General features: G+C 49.6%; 1 protein-coding gene across 6 annotated transcripts in view; it reads right to left on the bottom strand.

Annotated features, from left to right (window-relative positions):
* The window catches only part of KAT7 (lysine acetyltransferase 7), a 683,237-nt gene that overhangs the window by 146,916 nt on the left and 520,290 nt on the right, over positions 1-16,031 (bottom strand). For all 6 annotated transcript variants that reach the window (XM_069237807.1, XM_069237810.1, XM_069237811.1 and 3 more), the window contains one exon: positions 2,821-2,967. In XM_069237807.1, the coding sequence (XP_069093908.1) occupies positions 2,821-2,967 (147 nt within the window). The remainder of the gene's footprint in view (positions 1-2,820; positions 2,968-16,031) is intronic.

The raw sequence follows: 16,031 nt of genomic DNA, 5'->3' as shown, positions 1-16,031 counted from the left end.
TGATGTAGGTATTTAACGTTCTGAGATCTAATATAGGTCTTAGAGTTTTGTCCTTTTTGGGTATGAGAAAGTACAGAGAGTAAACTCCTGTTCCTTTCTGATGAATTGGTACTAATTCTATTGCTTGTTTTTGTAACAACGCTTGGACCTCTAGTTGTAGAAGATCCATGTGTTGCTTTGACATATTGTGTGTTTTCGGTGGGACATTTGGTGGGAAATTGAGAAATCCTATGCCATAACCATGCTGGATAATTGCGAAGACCCAAATATCTGTTGTTATCTCCTCCCATTGTTTGTAGAGCTTGGTTAGTCTCCCCCCCACAGGTGTTATGTGTTGGGGATTTGTGACGTGTAAGTTTTTGCTTGCTTTGTGGAGTTTTGGGACTTTTGAATTTCCCTCAACTATTTTGGAACTGTCCCCCTCTATATTGTCCCCGAAAACTTCCCCGCTGATATTGGCTTTGATAAGTGGGCCTTGTTTGTGAGGTTGTGGGTTCTGTGCTTTGTCCTCGAAACCCCCCTCGAAACTGTGTCTTTCGAAATGTGCCTCTGCTCTGTGGGGAGTAGAGTGCGCCCATGGCTTTGGCCGTATCTGTGTCTTTTTTAAGCTTTTCGATGGCAGTGTCCGCTTCCGGCCCAAACAACTGCTGTCCGTTAAATGGCATATTCAGCACGGCTTGTTGTATTTCCGGTTTGAATCCTGATGTACGCAGCCATGCATGTCTCCTTATTGTCACTGCTGTGTTTACAGTTCTAGCAGCTGTGTCTGCTGCATCTATTGCTGACCGTATCTGATTGTTTGAGATACTCTGTCCTTCTTCCACTACTTGCAGTGCTCTCTTTTGGAACTCCTTGGGCAAATGTTCTATAAAGTGTTGCATTTCGTCCCAATGAGCTCTACCGTATCTGGCCAACAAATCCTGTGAGTTTGCAATACGCCACTGGTTTGCTGCCTGTGCCGCCACTCTTTTTCCTGCCGCGTCGAATTTACGACTCTCTTTATCTGGAGGTGGTGCATCTCCTGAAGTGTGTGAGTTAGCCCTCTTGCGAGCTGCCCCTACTACTACTGAGTCCGGTGTTAGCTGTTGTGTGATGTACACGGGGTCAGTTGGTGGCGGTTTATATTTTTTCTCCACCCTTGGAGTAATGGCCCTTCCTTTTACAGGCTCCTCAAACACTTGTTTGGAGTGCTTTAACATTCCAGGTAGCATGGGGAGACTCTGGTACTGGCTGTGTGTGGACGACAGTGTATTGAATAGAAAGTCGTCTTCAATTGGCTCTGAATGCAGGCTGACATTATGAAACGCTGCTGCCCTAGACACCACCTGCGCGTAGGCTGTACTATCTTCTGGTGGTGACGGTCTACCTGGATAACAGTCAGGACTATTATCAGACACTGGCGCATCATAAAGATCCCACGCGTCTGGATCGTCCTGACTCATCCCTGTATGAGTCGGGGATTGCATCATTGGTGGAGTGGCTACTGGTGATGGTTGCGGAGAGCGCTGTGGGGACGGTGGCGGGCTTACTTGTTTAGCCACCTTTGCCTGTGGCTGCTTGTCTTTCTCCTGGAAAGCAAGTTTGCGTTTCATTCTAATAGGAGGGAGAGTGCTGATCTTTCCCGTTTCTTTTTGGATGTGGAGCCTTCTTTGGGTGTAGTCTGGCTCCATTGTCTCCAGTTCCTGTCCAAATCTGTGTGTTTTCATTTGTGAGGACAGTCCTTGTTCCTCTGTGTAGGAACTTGATTTCGGTTCCGAGGCCGGATGTTTCGGTATCGAAACCTTTTTGGCTGCTTTTTTCAGTTCCGACGAAACCTTTTTTATTTTCGGCGTCGTGGTCTCTTGGTGCCGACTTATTTAGGTTCCGCTGTCTCGGTGCCGAACTTGCTCGGAGCCGCTGTCTCGGGCCCGAGATTGCTGTGTGGCGGTATCTCGACCGGAGTTGGATGACTTCGACACCTGCGTGCCCTTTTTCGGTGCCGATGATCGGTCACCTATTTTTCGGGTTAAGCCATGACCTGTTGGCGGTGGCGTCCCCTGGGCTTTTGTGGTCTTCTCGTGAGTTTTATGTTTCGACGTCTTACTCACGGTTTTCGGCGTTTCTTCTGGATCGAGCTCGTCCGAGTCCGACTCCTGGATGGAGAAAGTTTCTTCTTCCTCCTCGAAACGCCCTTGTCCTGTCGGCGCCGACGTCATCTGCAGTCTTCTCGCTCTTCGGTCCCTTAATGTCTTTCTGGACCGAAACGCTAGACAGGCTTCACAAGTATCTTCCTTGTGCCCTGGAGACAAACACAAGTTACAGACCAGATGCTGATCTGTATACGGATACTTCTTATGACATTTTGGGCAGAAGCGGAATGGGGTCCGTTCCATCAGCCTTGAAGAGACACGTGGCCGGGCCGACCAGGCCCCGACGGGGGAATCGAAAAAACCCCAAAGGGCCACCGGAGCTCTTCAAAAATCGGTGTCGATCTGTTATAACTAACCCGATACCGAACGCAAAAAATACCAATGATTTTTCCGAGATTCTAACTAACTTTCCGAACCGAAACACGGAGCGAAAAGGAACACGTCCGAACCCGATGGCAGAAAAAAAAAACAATCTAAGATGGAGTCGACGCCCATGCGCAATGGAGTCGAAATGGGAGGAGTCCCTCGATCTCGTGACTCGAAAAGACTTCTTAGAAGAAAAACAACTTGTAACACTCCGAGTCCAACACTAGATGGCGGGATGTGCACAGCATGTGTATCTGCAGCTACACATGCCATCAAACATATATATATATATATACAAAAATGAAAGGATTCCATGGGAACACACCTTTAATAGAAATTTCTTTCCCTTGAAAGTTATGAAGATAGCGTAGAAGAACTTCTTTCCAGTAACTGCGATAGCTTATCAGACCTAAGTCAGACAGTGGCCGTTCAGGAGAGCCCACTTTTTCTTCCACTTTGGAAAGTAAGTAACCTAAAAAAGTAAACACAATTAGACAGATGTTTAGAAATTATTATTCCAGAACATTAAGCTGGTATGATCATAAAATACTCATCCTTCCCAGGCAAGCATTTGCTATTCTTTAACACATCTCACCATAGTCTCCCATGTGTCCTCTTTTCGATGACTACATACATAGTATGCTGCGATTATTTGTTGCAAACAGGTGTTACAATATATTCCTGAATAAATGAATCGTAAGAGACAATGAGATGCTGGCCACATCGTATGACACACTCTAACAGTAGACAAAAAGAGTTTTGTTACCTCCTAACTCTGCAAAAGATTAAAACTAATTAGAGCTTGTTAAACAACAGATAGAAGATAATTAGATTGCATGCTTTGTAGGAAAGTTGCATCTTTCTGCCATAGTTACTACCACTTTGTGCCTGGTGTCAGTGTATTTAGACTGCAGTACACTGGGATCCTGTTAGCCAGGACCCAAGTGTCTGTGCTCTCTCCTCAAAATTTGGTTGTTTTTACACTCTACAATTGACATACTGGTGCACTCAAGTAAGTCCCTAGTATATAGTACTCAGGTACACAGGGCATTGGTACACAAGAGGTCTCCCATGAGCTGCAGTATGTACTATGCCACCCATGGAAGCCCATGCAAACTGTCTCCGCAGGTCTACCATTGCAGCCTTTGAGAAATGGTGCATGCACCCTTAACTCCAGATATAAGGCTTGCCTTATATTGTGGTCACTGCACTTGGGACACTAAGGGGGTCATTCTGACCCCGGCGGTCTAAGACCGCCGGGGCCAGGGTCGGCGGGAGCACCGCCGACAGTGCCCCACAGGGCATTCTGACCGCGGCGGTTCAGCCGCGGTCAGAAGAGGCAAACCGGCGGTCTCCCGCCGGTTTACCGCTCCCCCTTAGAGTCCCCCATGGCGGCGCAGCTTGCTGCGCCGCCATGGGGGATTCTGACACCCCCTACCGCCATCCTGTTCCTGGCGGTTCGCCCGCCAGGAACAGGATGGCGGTAGGGGGTGCCGCGGGGCCCCCGTAAGAGGGCCCCGAAAAGTATTTCAGTGTCTGCTGAGCAGACACTGAAATACGCGACGGGTGCAACTGCACCCGTCGCACCCCTGCAACTACGCCGGCTCAATTCTGAGCCGGCGTCCTCGTTGCAGGGGCATTTCCTCTGGGCCGGCGGGCGCTCTTTTGGAGAGCGCCCGCCGGCCCAGAGGAAATGTCTGAATGGCCGCCGCGGTCTTTTGACCGCGGTGCGGTCATTCAGCGGCGGTACCCTGGCGGACGGCCTCCGCCGTCCGCCAGGGTCAGAATGAGGCCCTAAGTCATCAAGGTAGGTCTGCTTTTGGAATTGAAACAAGACTGCATCCAGTTGGGAGGGATCCTACCGCAACATTGTTTCTCCAGCTTCTGCAAGATTACTGCAACATCTGTGGCTGTACATCCTCCAGGGTCACAAGGACTCTGTGTGCATCCAAGAAGCAAGAAGGAATCTCCCTTTAATTAAAGGAGTAACTCCCCGGCACTTTAAAACAACAACAACCGTCTGTGTATCCTGCTGTCTCGCGGACATCGAAAGGCTCTGCAACACAGGTGATGGTTTTGTGGTCCCCTCTGGGTCCAACTTGCCTTCTGACTAACTTGGAAGACGGTGGGCCCTTCCACTGGAGCCAAACTCCTGTGCACTGCAATGGTTACTTTTACCAAGGCTTGTTGGCTCTTCCTCCAAGAGATCTTTGAGCTCCAAGAAGCCTCAACCTCCAGCACTCTGCAACTCCAAGTTCAGCTTCCACTCTGCAGCTCATGTGACGTGGGACTCCAGTTTTGTTGTGCTGCTTCGGCCTCCCTACACCTCCCTGTGCCTATTACAGTAGGTCCCTCGTGGGGCTACAACAATTCCTGCTGGCTCTCCTTCCTACTGAGGACCAGCCCTGACTCCTCTCCAAGGGTCGAGTCGCCTGGACCTTGCTGGTCCCCCAAAATCCTGCAGACGTCTTGCAACTTCTTGGATTTGTCAATGCTTGTTGGTGGTCCTGCTGACTGCTAACCCTCCTGCAATCTGGCGACCAACTTGGGACAGCTTGTGGGAAACTCCAAAGATCTTCCTGCATCCCATGGGCTCTGCAGCTGGACTTCTTCCTTTACCAACCTGCAGAAATGTCACCTCTAGGAGGGTGGGCATTCACTACCAGCACCACCAGGACATTTACAAGTGATCTGGACACTGTTCCCTTCGTTTTCAGGTTCTTCATGTCCAGAATCCACCTTTGGGTTCTAGCAACCTGGTCCACGGGTCGTGACAGCAGCTGGACAATGCGACTCCAATGAGGGTTTCTGATGTCACTTCAACCCTATGCATCTAGGCTTCCTGGTGTAGGTACTACAATCCTCTGGGTATCCACGGATGGGGGTACTATCCAACCTTCTTTTTTTCCCAACTGGTTTCCTAAGGGTCCTCTGGGAAAGGTCCCAAATCCTGTAAATTCCAACTGTGACAGTCCTGTGTTAGCCTATGGGACACCCGGCTCGATAACTACTCTGCATGCGGGAACCTATGGGATTTCTGAAACTTACCCCTGGTAATTTCTTACTCCCCCAGCCCTTGAGATTCTAACACTTACCTTGGGTGGGCACCTCCGTTTTTTTAATACCAAATTCTTAGTATATGGTTTGCCTCCCATCTCCTCCGCCCCACCAATTAGGGTCCCACCATGTATTTCTATGCTTTTCCTGTTTGCTGCTAAGTGTATATTTGGTGTGTAGCTTTCTCCAAGTGAAGATATATCAGTGTTAGTATAGTAGCAGTGTTGTGATAAATACTTTATAATTGCAACACCTGGTGTGGTTCTTTATTGTGCGACAGTCACTGACTAGCTATTGTGGTATTGCAAGTGCTTTACACTCATCCTGGATAGCTTTAGGCGCTCACCACAGCTACCCCTAGAGAGCTTTTGCTACCTGGACACCTAAACCCTATCACTAAGGGTTGCCTGGACTCATCATAGGGTGACACAAGTGTACACCATAAACTGAGCCAGCCTCCTACATGCATTATTTTTCTAAAAAACACAATCTTCTGAACAAAAAACCATAAATCCATTTCAATGGTGAAGTTGGACTCTTAAAACTATTACAAAAAAAAACTTAGAGAAAGTTAGCTCTTCCCTGCCTGAAGTTCCTCAAGGCTAAATTTACAATCGCTCTCCCACTTCTGCAAGGCAGTTATTAGTATCTGAATAGGTGTCAAAAAGGTGTGACGTGCCTCCCAGAAGCAAACATTTGGCTACTGTGAATAGGTAGAGAGGATTCCTCTGAACCTCACAGAATATGCAGGGTTGGGCTGTGAGCATCCATTTTGCCAATGTAGTGGCAAATCCTGCTTGAATGTCAAATCCTACTTGACCGGTCTACTGGGTTTGCATATAGTGCACACTCTAAAGGAAGGGAAACAGGATGCCAAATCAATTCTTTTGCATGGCCAAGCAGAACAACAAGATGGCAGCACACGGAGTTCTGACAACCAGAGCCTAAATCCTGCACAAACCTCTGTTCAACCACAATATAATCCCCTAAAAACGATACTGTACAGACCTACTGAACATTCCAGCTTCTAAAAGCGCGAAAGGGCCTCAGCACCTAGTCGGGCGGGCACTAGCCAGAGGAAGACAACTCTGACCGTGCTCGGTGCTGGGGCCTGGCAGAGAGTAGCGAGCAGAGGTTGCCAGACAGGACAGCGACTGATAGGAGTGCTGTGGGCTGCGCTTCGCTCGGTCTGCTTCCAGTCCCGCTGGCAGTGCCAATGAGGGCTCCAGTGGCATCTGGCCTGGAGCAGTGGCATAACCGGGGGAACAGCTGGATGTGGCTACTGGCTCACCCGGAGTGCCGTGGCCTGCTGACAATCACTGAGCGCAGACAGGAATGCCCCAGAGGACATCGCAGTGGTGGCAGGACGAGGAGTCTGCCTGACTTGCTTGGTGACTGGTGCTGGCGATCCTGCGTGGGTCTGACCATGTGGACCACCTCTACCATGAGTACTCAAAACATTTAGCCATCACAGGAACTTTGAGTCCCCCCCCACCATCGCATGGGATTACATTTTACAGGGTTGTGAAACTCACTTTAACGCACAGACTATCTTATAGCTTGTCATAACGTTGGAGCAGTAGTGTCTTTAGGGTGGATTCACCCAGTGCTCCGGCACAAGTTCCTACTTAAGTTGCAACCAAAATACATTAGAACCAGTTCTCAGAGAAAGAAGGAGGTCCTGGACTTTGGAGACCCAGATTCCACATCATCACGCCCTCATCCAACCATGGGAAAAGCAGCCACCAGGCAGTCTCATTAGATGTTTGATGGCAGGAAAAAGTGCCAAGCACCCAGTATCTGAAGCTGCACATATCTCTGACCAGGAAGACACAATGGATGGTGAATCCCTCATGACTGAGGGCATTAAATCCCTATTGTTCGAGATGAAATCAAGCCTTTCCCCCATGGACCTTAAAATCAACTCTGACACAGAAAATGGACGACATGAAAGACTGCCTTCACAAACAGCACATGCACACTGATGCTGCTGCACAATGAATCTCGAGCACAGAAGATGACCATGCACATCAGGCCGAAAAGTTGAAAGAACTGCAGGAAGAACTACATCGCATTCAGTAAAAATAAATTAAGACCTAGAAGCTCAAACAAGGAGGAGTAATATCTGCCTTACTGGAATACAGGAATCCACTGCCATGGGCTGCACCAAAATATTGCTACCAACTTGATTTGGAGTAGACAGTTTTTCCAAGACATTCATGACTGAACAAGCTTATCAATCCTTGGCCCCAGACCAACACCACGCAAACTTCCATTAGTGCTACTATAAAAAACAAATGTTTAACTAAAAAGACAGATCAGCTCTCGAGACTGGCCAAGAAGGCAAAGGAAACAATATGAAAGGATGCACTGATTTCACATATCTGTATAGGAATCCAGAAAGACATTTCTCCCAGTGCAGAAGAAACTACAACATCTCGGCATACCCAATGCCATGTTGTACTGTGCATGACTTCAAATCACATGGGAAGGCAAGACACAGAAGTATTTGGACCCCGGGGGCGCTGTGGCCTTCATCTAGAAACATGTGGCAACACATGACACTGTATCAACATAAGAAAAGGACAAGCCCAGATCGTCGCTTGAGAAGATCGTATGACACTTTGACCAAACGGAACACCAAACCCTAATCGAACTGGAAAATCCATGCCTTTCCTGTCTCACATGACAATCCCTTGACTCGACTGAACCTGAAATGATCGAGCGTACGTAGCATAATATGATGTTGCTGTGATGTATTGATATTTACACGTGTACTTGGTGTAAAGTTACACTATTTGCCGTTCCGGCCACCCCTGGCTTTTTACCTCAGTGGGAATACGTTTTGGTATCTCTTAACTTTCTTTGTTGCATAGCCTTACCTTGATGGGATAAAATATTTTGGGTTTTCACTTGGCGATTTGGGTCCTGGCGTGGGAGAAGGAGTTTGCACAAAAAAGGCAGAGGCATGTTAAACACTTCAGTTGGCACTTGACTCATAGGCTCGTAATCCTGGAGTCACAACTGTCAATTAATGTTTATAGTCAATCGACACAATAGCAGCCCTTGCCCAATAAAGACAGCAGGTGGAATGCACGGGGCTCAATAATCCCCATAAGTGCAGGCAGAACCTTGCCTATATAACTAGACACGCAGTGGACATTTTAACTTGCATATACACACCTGAGGGCCATGAGGTGCACAAGCCCGCCAAAATAATGGACACATTTGCGGCCTTCCATAAAGAACTATACATCTCCAAAATGCAGGAAGATATACCTGATAGCCTTAAATACCTGGACAAGGCAAATCTGGTGTAGCTAGGACTTGAGGAACACACTTTATTATGCCAACCGATAACAGTAAAAGAGATTACATCTGTGATTAAACAGCTCAATGTGAGTGCTCCTTATGGAGATGGCCTTCCCACAAAATTTTCTAAGAATATGCTGAGGAATTGGCTGCTTTGGTCTTGGAGGTCTTCGAAGAGGCGCATAGTGCAGGGAACTTCCACAAACCGAGAGGGAAGCTATAGGTATAACTCAAACCAGACAAGCCCCAGAGAGGTTAGATTTCTACAGTCCTCTCTCCCTCATTAATGTGGATAGTAAGATCCTGGCCAAAATACTAGCGAACAGACTGCTCCCCTCGATGCCCCACCTAGACCAGATCAATTCAGCTTCAAACCTGGCAGATCCAGCGATGATAACCTAAGATCGCTATTTGCTATCAAGCACCAATTGAACATTGACCTAAAAAAAACTTTCTGGCTGCCGCAAAGGTATTTGACACGGTTGAGTGGTCATTCCTGCTAGGGGTGTTAGAAAGAATGGGACTCGGTAGGGCTCTATTAAAGTGAATCAAGCTCATCTATTCAGACTCTCTAGCCCGGATCAGGGTAAATGGAGGAATGCCCCCTGCATTCCAAGTCAGTGTAAGAACACGCCAGGGATGCCCCCATCCCCATTTTGTTTGCTTTAGCAGTGGAGCCTCTGGCCTGTCTTAGGGAGTTTCATAGCAGCAAAAGGAGCACCTTGGGATTTTGATACACTCTATTGTCAATGTATGCAGAAGTTATACAGTATAAGACACTGTTCAGGACTACAGATCAATTGGTTGAAATCAGTTACAGTCTCCTCCCCCTCAACAGCCACAACACAACACACCCTGGCCTACCCACTGCAATGGCAGATGTGGCCTGTCTACTAACTGGGCATACTTTTTCATATGGACGCACTGACAATCCTTCAAGATAACTATGGGAAATAAATAGTGGGTGTAGGAGGCTGGCTCAGTATATGGTGTACACCTGTACACGATGCACCCTGTACGGAGTCCAGGCAACCCTTAGTGATAGTGATGAACAAGTTACTTACCTTCGGTAACGAGGTATCTGGTAGAGACTCTATCTAGCTGCAGATTCCTTACCTTAGAATTCCCTGGCGTCAGCTTCGAATCCGGAGTTTTTTCTGAGCAGTACCCTGCGCGCGCGCCGGCGGACGGCGTCGTTCAGATCCGCGTTCGTCGACCAGCTCTGCGTGTCGTCAGCGTCGTTGGCGTCGTCTATGACATCACGTTGTCTATATAAACGCCGTCTCGGCGCGCGTACGTCATCTCTTTTCCACAACTTCCCGCGCCAGAAGCACAGAGTCATGGAAGAACCAACCAATAGCATTTTAACTTCGACTGTTTGGAGAAAAACACTTTCATGCCTGTAAGAAAGGCAAAAGTTGCCAAAATCAAAACATATACATATATACATCTATATACACATATCCACATGAGAAAAATGTCCCCAGAGCGGGGAGGCTTGGGCGGGTGTAAGGAATCTGCAGCTAGATAGAGTCTCTACCAGATACCTCGTTACCGAAGGTGAGTAACTTGTTCATCTGATAGAGACTTCTAGCTGCAGTTTCCTTACCTTAGAATAGATGACCAAGCTGTAACCCATGGTGGTGGGTCTGAAGGAGATTTTTTTTTTTTTTTTTTTTTTTTTAATATAAGGAAGTCCTGCAAGACAGAACGGGTAACATGCCCCTCTCTTCTCACCTGGCTATCCAGGCAGTAGTGCTTAGCAAACGTGTGTAAAGAAGCCCACGTTGCGGCCTGACATATGCCCATCACCGGTACGCCACGTGCTAACGCAGTGGTAGCAGCTTTCCCCCTACTGGAATGAGCGCTCAAGCCCTCAGGAGGCTGCTTCTTCACCAAAGCGTAGCATACTTTTATACAGAGAATGACCCAGCACGAAATGGATCGTTTCGGTACTGCCCGACCCTTCTTTTCACCAACGTACCCCACAAAGAGTTGGTCATCCACCCGGAACTCTTTAGTGCGGTCAAGGTAGAACGATAACGCTCTTTTTGGGTCCAGTCGATGGAGACGCTCCTCTTCCATAGAGGGATGCGGTGGTGCAAAGAAGGTGGGCAGGGTGATATTTTGACCAAGATGGAAAGGGGTTACCACCTTGGGGAGAAAAGAGGCACGAGTTCTTACCACCACCTTGTCAGGATATATCATTAGATAAGGAGGTTTAGAAGATAAAGCCTGCAGCTCACTCACTCTCCTGGCAGATGTAATTGCCACCAAAAAGGCTGTCTTAATAGTGAGCAGCCGGAGAGGACAGTCATGCAAGGGCTCGAATGGTGCACACATAAGGAAGGTAAGAACCAGATTAAGATCCCACTGGGGCATAACGAAAGGCACAGGCAGGAACAGATGTACAAGCCCTTTCAAAAACCTCTGTACTATAGGTGATTTAAACAGAGATGGTTGATCAGGCAACTGAAGAAAAGTCGATAAGGCTGCAAGATAGCCCTTAACAGTCCCCAAGGAGGAACCCTGCTGGGCGAGAGACAAAATAAACAAAAGGATGTTAGACAGAGAAGAAGAAAGAGGATCAATAGACCTCTCTGAACAATAAGAAACAAAACGTTTCCAACGGCAGGCGTAGATCGACTTAGTTGAGGGACGCCTGGCTGCCAGAATGACATCACAGACCTCGGGAGGGAGGTCATAAACCATCAACTGTCGCCGCTCAATCTCCACGCATGAAGGTGCAGAGTTGACAGGTTCGGGTGGAAAACCTTCCCCTGCTGCTGCAACAGAAGATCCTCCCGAAGAGGCAGCCTGATTGGAGGACCGATGCTCATTTTGAGAAGCTCTGGATACCAAACTCTCCGTGCCCAATCCGGAGCCACAAGGATTACTTGGGCCCGGTCGTTCTTGATTTTCTTGAGAACTCTGGGCAGAAGTGGTATAGGCGGAAAAGCGTACAGGAGGCCTGAACTCCACTCGCAACGAAAAGCATCGACTAGTGATAGCCCCCTTGGAAACACCAACGCGCAAAACTGCTGACATTGCGCGTTCTCTGCGGAGGCGAACAGATCTAACCAAGGCTCTCCCCACTGCTGAAAGAGTCCTTGCGCCACCTCCGGATGGAGACACCACTCGTGATCCTCTAAGCATTTTCGGCTGAGTTCGTCTGCTCTGGCGTTCAGAGAACCTACCAGGTGTTGAACCACCAGGGTCATGCCCTGCTGTTCCAGCCATGTCCAGAGGCGTAAAGCCTCTTGACAAAGGGTCCACGACCCCACACCGCCCTGCTTGTTGCAGTACCACATTGTGGTAGTGTTGTCTGTGAACACCTGCACCACCTTCCCTTTCACAACAGGAAGAAATGCTTTTAATGCTAGCCTGATCGCCCGAAGCTCCAACAAGTTGATGTGGAGCCCAGATTCCGCCGGAGACCAGTGACCTCTGATCTCCACCTCCCCCAGATGGCTGCCCCATCCCAGAAGTGATACATCTGTCACTACCGTTAGATCTGGTTGGGGAAGGGAGAGGGGTCTGCCCTTAACCCATTCGCAGTTCACTAACCACCACTGAAGATCTTCCGCAGTCCTCTCCGAGATCTGAACCACGTCGGTAAGATTTCCCTGATGCCGTGCCCATTGGAACTTCAGGTCCCACTGCAGAGCCCTCATGCGCCATCTGGCATGCTTGACCAACAGGATGCAGGAGGCCATGAGTCCCAGCAGCCTCAAAGTCTGTCTCACCAAAATCCAGGATAGAGGCCGAAACATCGGAATCATAACCTGAATATCCTGAACCCGCTGATCGGAGGATAAGCCCGATACTGCACTGTGTCCATAACAGCTCCGATGAAAGAGAGCTTCTGAGAGGGAGTCAGGTGTGACTTCGGCACATTTATAGTGAACCCCAGCGAATACAAGAGGTCCGCCGTCGTCTGGAGGTGGGTGACGAGAGCCTTCAACAGTCAATCGTCCAGGTAGGGGACGACTGAAATCCCTGACCTGCGCAAATGAGCTGCCACCACCGCCATCACCTTTGTGAACACCCGAGGGGCACTGGTGAGACCAAAAGGAAGCACGGTAAACTGAAAGTGATTGTGGCCCACCTTGAACCGCAGGTAACGCCTGTGGCTTGGCAGGATAGGAATATGGAAATACGCATCCTGCAAATCCAACGCTACCATCCAGTCTCCTTGGTCTAGGGCAGACAAAACCTGAGCAAGAGTGAGCATCTTGAATTTCTCCTTCTTGAGGAAGAGATTGACGTCCCTTAAATCCAAAATAGGGCGAAGGCCTTTTTTCTTTTTGGGAATCAGAAAGTAGCTGGAATAACAGCCACTGTCTACTTCTGATATTGGGACTCTTTCTATGGCTCCCTTGGCCAAAAAAGCCGTAACTTCCTCGCGGAGCAAATCTAAATGGTCCTCCATCAGCCATTCCTTTGTCGGAGGGATAGAAGGAGGGAAAGACTGGAAGGGAAGGGAGTAGCCCTTCCGTATGATCTGGAGGACCCACTTATCCGTGGTGATGGAAAGCCAGTGAGGGAGATGAAAACGAATCCTCCCTCCAACTGGACGGACGTGATCCCGCAGAACCACACTAGGAGGGCTTGGGCGCAGTGGAGGGGGGCTGTGTGGCGGCCGACCTCTGGCCAGACCCTCTGGGTCTGATGGTACCACGACCACATCCTCTTCCGGGATGCTGTGAAGCCTGAGGACGGTGGCTAAACTGTGGCTGGCGTAGTACCACGCCCCTCCCGAAGCCTCGGAAGGGGCGAAAGACAGACTGCTGTCGTGCCGGCGTTGAAAGGCCCAAGGATCTGGCCGTGGCTCGAGAATCCTTGAACCTCTCAAGTGCGGAGTCTGCCTTTTCGCCAAAAAGGCGAGAGCCATCAAAGGGCATGTCCATCAAGCTGGACTGGACAACCCCTGAAAAACCAGTAGAACGTACCCAGGCGTGGCGATGTAGGGCCACTGATGATGAAATCGCTCTGCCCAGCGAGTCGGTCGTGTCCAAGCCACACCGGATTGTAAACTTGGCTGCATCTCTCCCATCCTTTACAGCCTGGGTGAGAGTGTCCCGTACGCCCTCCGGGACCTGGGGCAGCACTTGCACCACCGTATCCCATAAAGTATGGGAATAACGGCCCAATAGGCAAGAGGTGTTTACAGACCTCAATGCCTGGCTGGACGAAGAAAACATCTTCTTCCCAAGCTGATCCAGCCTCTTGGATTCCCTATCCGGGGGAGCGGAAGGGAAGGCACCACAGGAAGTAGAGGCTTGGACAACCAAGCTCTCAGGAGTGGGGTGTTGTGTCAGGAAACTAGGGTCGCTGGGAGCGGGTCTATGGCGGCGGCCGACCGTCCTATTCACAGGAGCCCCTGTACTGGGTTTGGACCACATACCCAGAAGGACGTCTGTAAGAGCCTCACTGAAGGGCAACAACGGCTCCGATGTTGACACCCACGGCTGAAGCACTTCTGTCGGGATATTTGTCCTGACTGGCACGTAGGCAAATCTAGGTCCAAGACCTCAGCTGCCCTACGCACCACCATAGCGAAAGAAGCCCCCTACTCCGTAGCCACATTAGGAGGAGAGAGCATAATCTGGAGATGTGTCCAGTCCACTGGCCTCCTCTAGATCTACATACCAGTCCTGCTGTAATCCTGATTCTAAAGGGTCCTCAGACCCCTCCCATTCCTCTCCTGCGTCTGGCTGTTCCAAATAATGCTCAGACAATGATCTGGGCCGAATCGGCTCCGTCAAAGTTGGAGTCGACGTCGTCGCTCCGGATCATCCGGAATAAGGATGGGGCTGCCACCGGTGGGCGCCGGTGGCGGAATCGTCGACGTCGGACCCGGCGCCGAAGGAGTTCGACTGTGAGAGACCGGCGCCGGTCCAGATCCGTTATCGGATCCTGAGGTCCCCAACGGCACCGAGGCCGAAGCCGGCGGCGTCTAATCCGAAGGGGCCCCTGCTGACCACGCGGGGCTCGAAGACCCACCGAGGGTACAGCCCGCTCAAAGACGAGATGCATGGCCTCGTAGAATTCTTTTATTTGAGCGGGGGTCGATCTGGTCCCAGGAAAGGGGGGGAAGACGCGGATTCGACCTGCGCTCGGAACGTCGACGTTTGGACTTCTTCTTCTGCCTCTTACCTTCAGATGATCTCGAATGTGAGGAAGAGGACTGGGGCTCCGGGAGCGGTGCCGCGACCTCCTCCTACTGCAAGACCGTGACCTCCGTGGAGTCGCGCCGACCGAAGACGAATGTCGGGCCGCAAGAAGCTTAAGGGATCTCTCCCTCAAGGCCTTCGGCGCCATGGCCCGACAATCGGAGCACAAGGTGGAATCGTGGTCCTTGTCCAGGCACCAAAGAAACTCGGTGCGGATCCGTCACCGGCATGGTGCGATGAAACGCACCACACGGCTTGAATCCTGTCTTTCTCGAAGACATGACTCCAAACAGTCAAAAAAGCGTCGACAAACTGTCGAAGCAGGGTAGCTCTTTCCAAAACTGCGCTTAACCGGCGCGGAAGGAAAAGAACTGACGTACGCGTGCCGAGACGGCGTCTATATAGACAACCGTGACGTCATTGACGACTCCAACGACGCTGACGACGCATGCGGATACGAACGACGCCGTCCAACGGCGCACGCGCAGGGTACTGCTCAAAAAAAACTCCGGATTCGATGCTGACGCCAGGGAATTCTAAGGTAAGGAAGCTGCAGCTAGAAGTATCTATCAGATAAAGGCTTTCTAATAACCAAAGCTCTCAAAAGGGGTAGCTGTGGACAGCAGATCAGGCTTATCAGAGAGGGTGTAAAGCAATTGCAAAACACAGTCAATCAATGGTTTACAAACAATAAAGAACCACACCAAGAGTTAAAAATAAAGTATTATTTATTAACACACAGGCTCTAAACTAACATCGGTATATCGCCTAACTGGAGATATGCACGCACAAATATACTGCAAATCAGGTAGGTACAATAATTACATAGGCCCCTTCGGGTGGGTTTCAAACCATATACTAATAAAATGTAAGTAAAGTCACAGCTGACCAAGACTGACACTCGAGAATCCTAAGGACTGGGGAAGTACTAGAATACCAAAGGTAAGTAACAGGAATACCCCAGGAGCATGTGTGTAGAGGTGCTACCTAG

This window comes from Pleurodeles waltl, chromosome 6, assembly GCF_031143425.1.
Source record: "Pleurodeles waltl isolate 20211129_DDA chromosome 6, aPleWal1.hap1.20221129, whole genome shotgun sequence".
NCBI classification, from domain to species: Eukaryota; Metazoa; Chordata; class Amphibia; order Caudata; family Salamandridae; genus Pleurodeles; species Pleurodeles waltl.
This window is presented reverse-complemented; position numbering and strand designations above follow the sequence as displayed.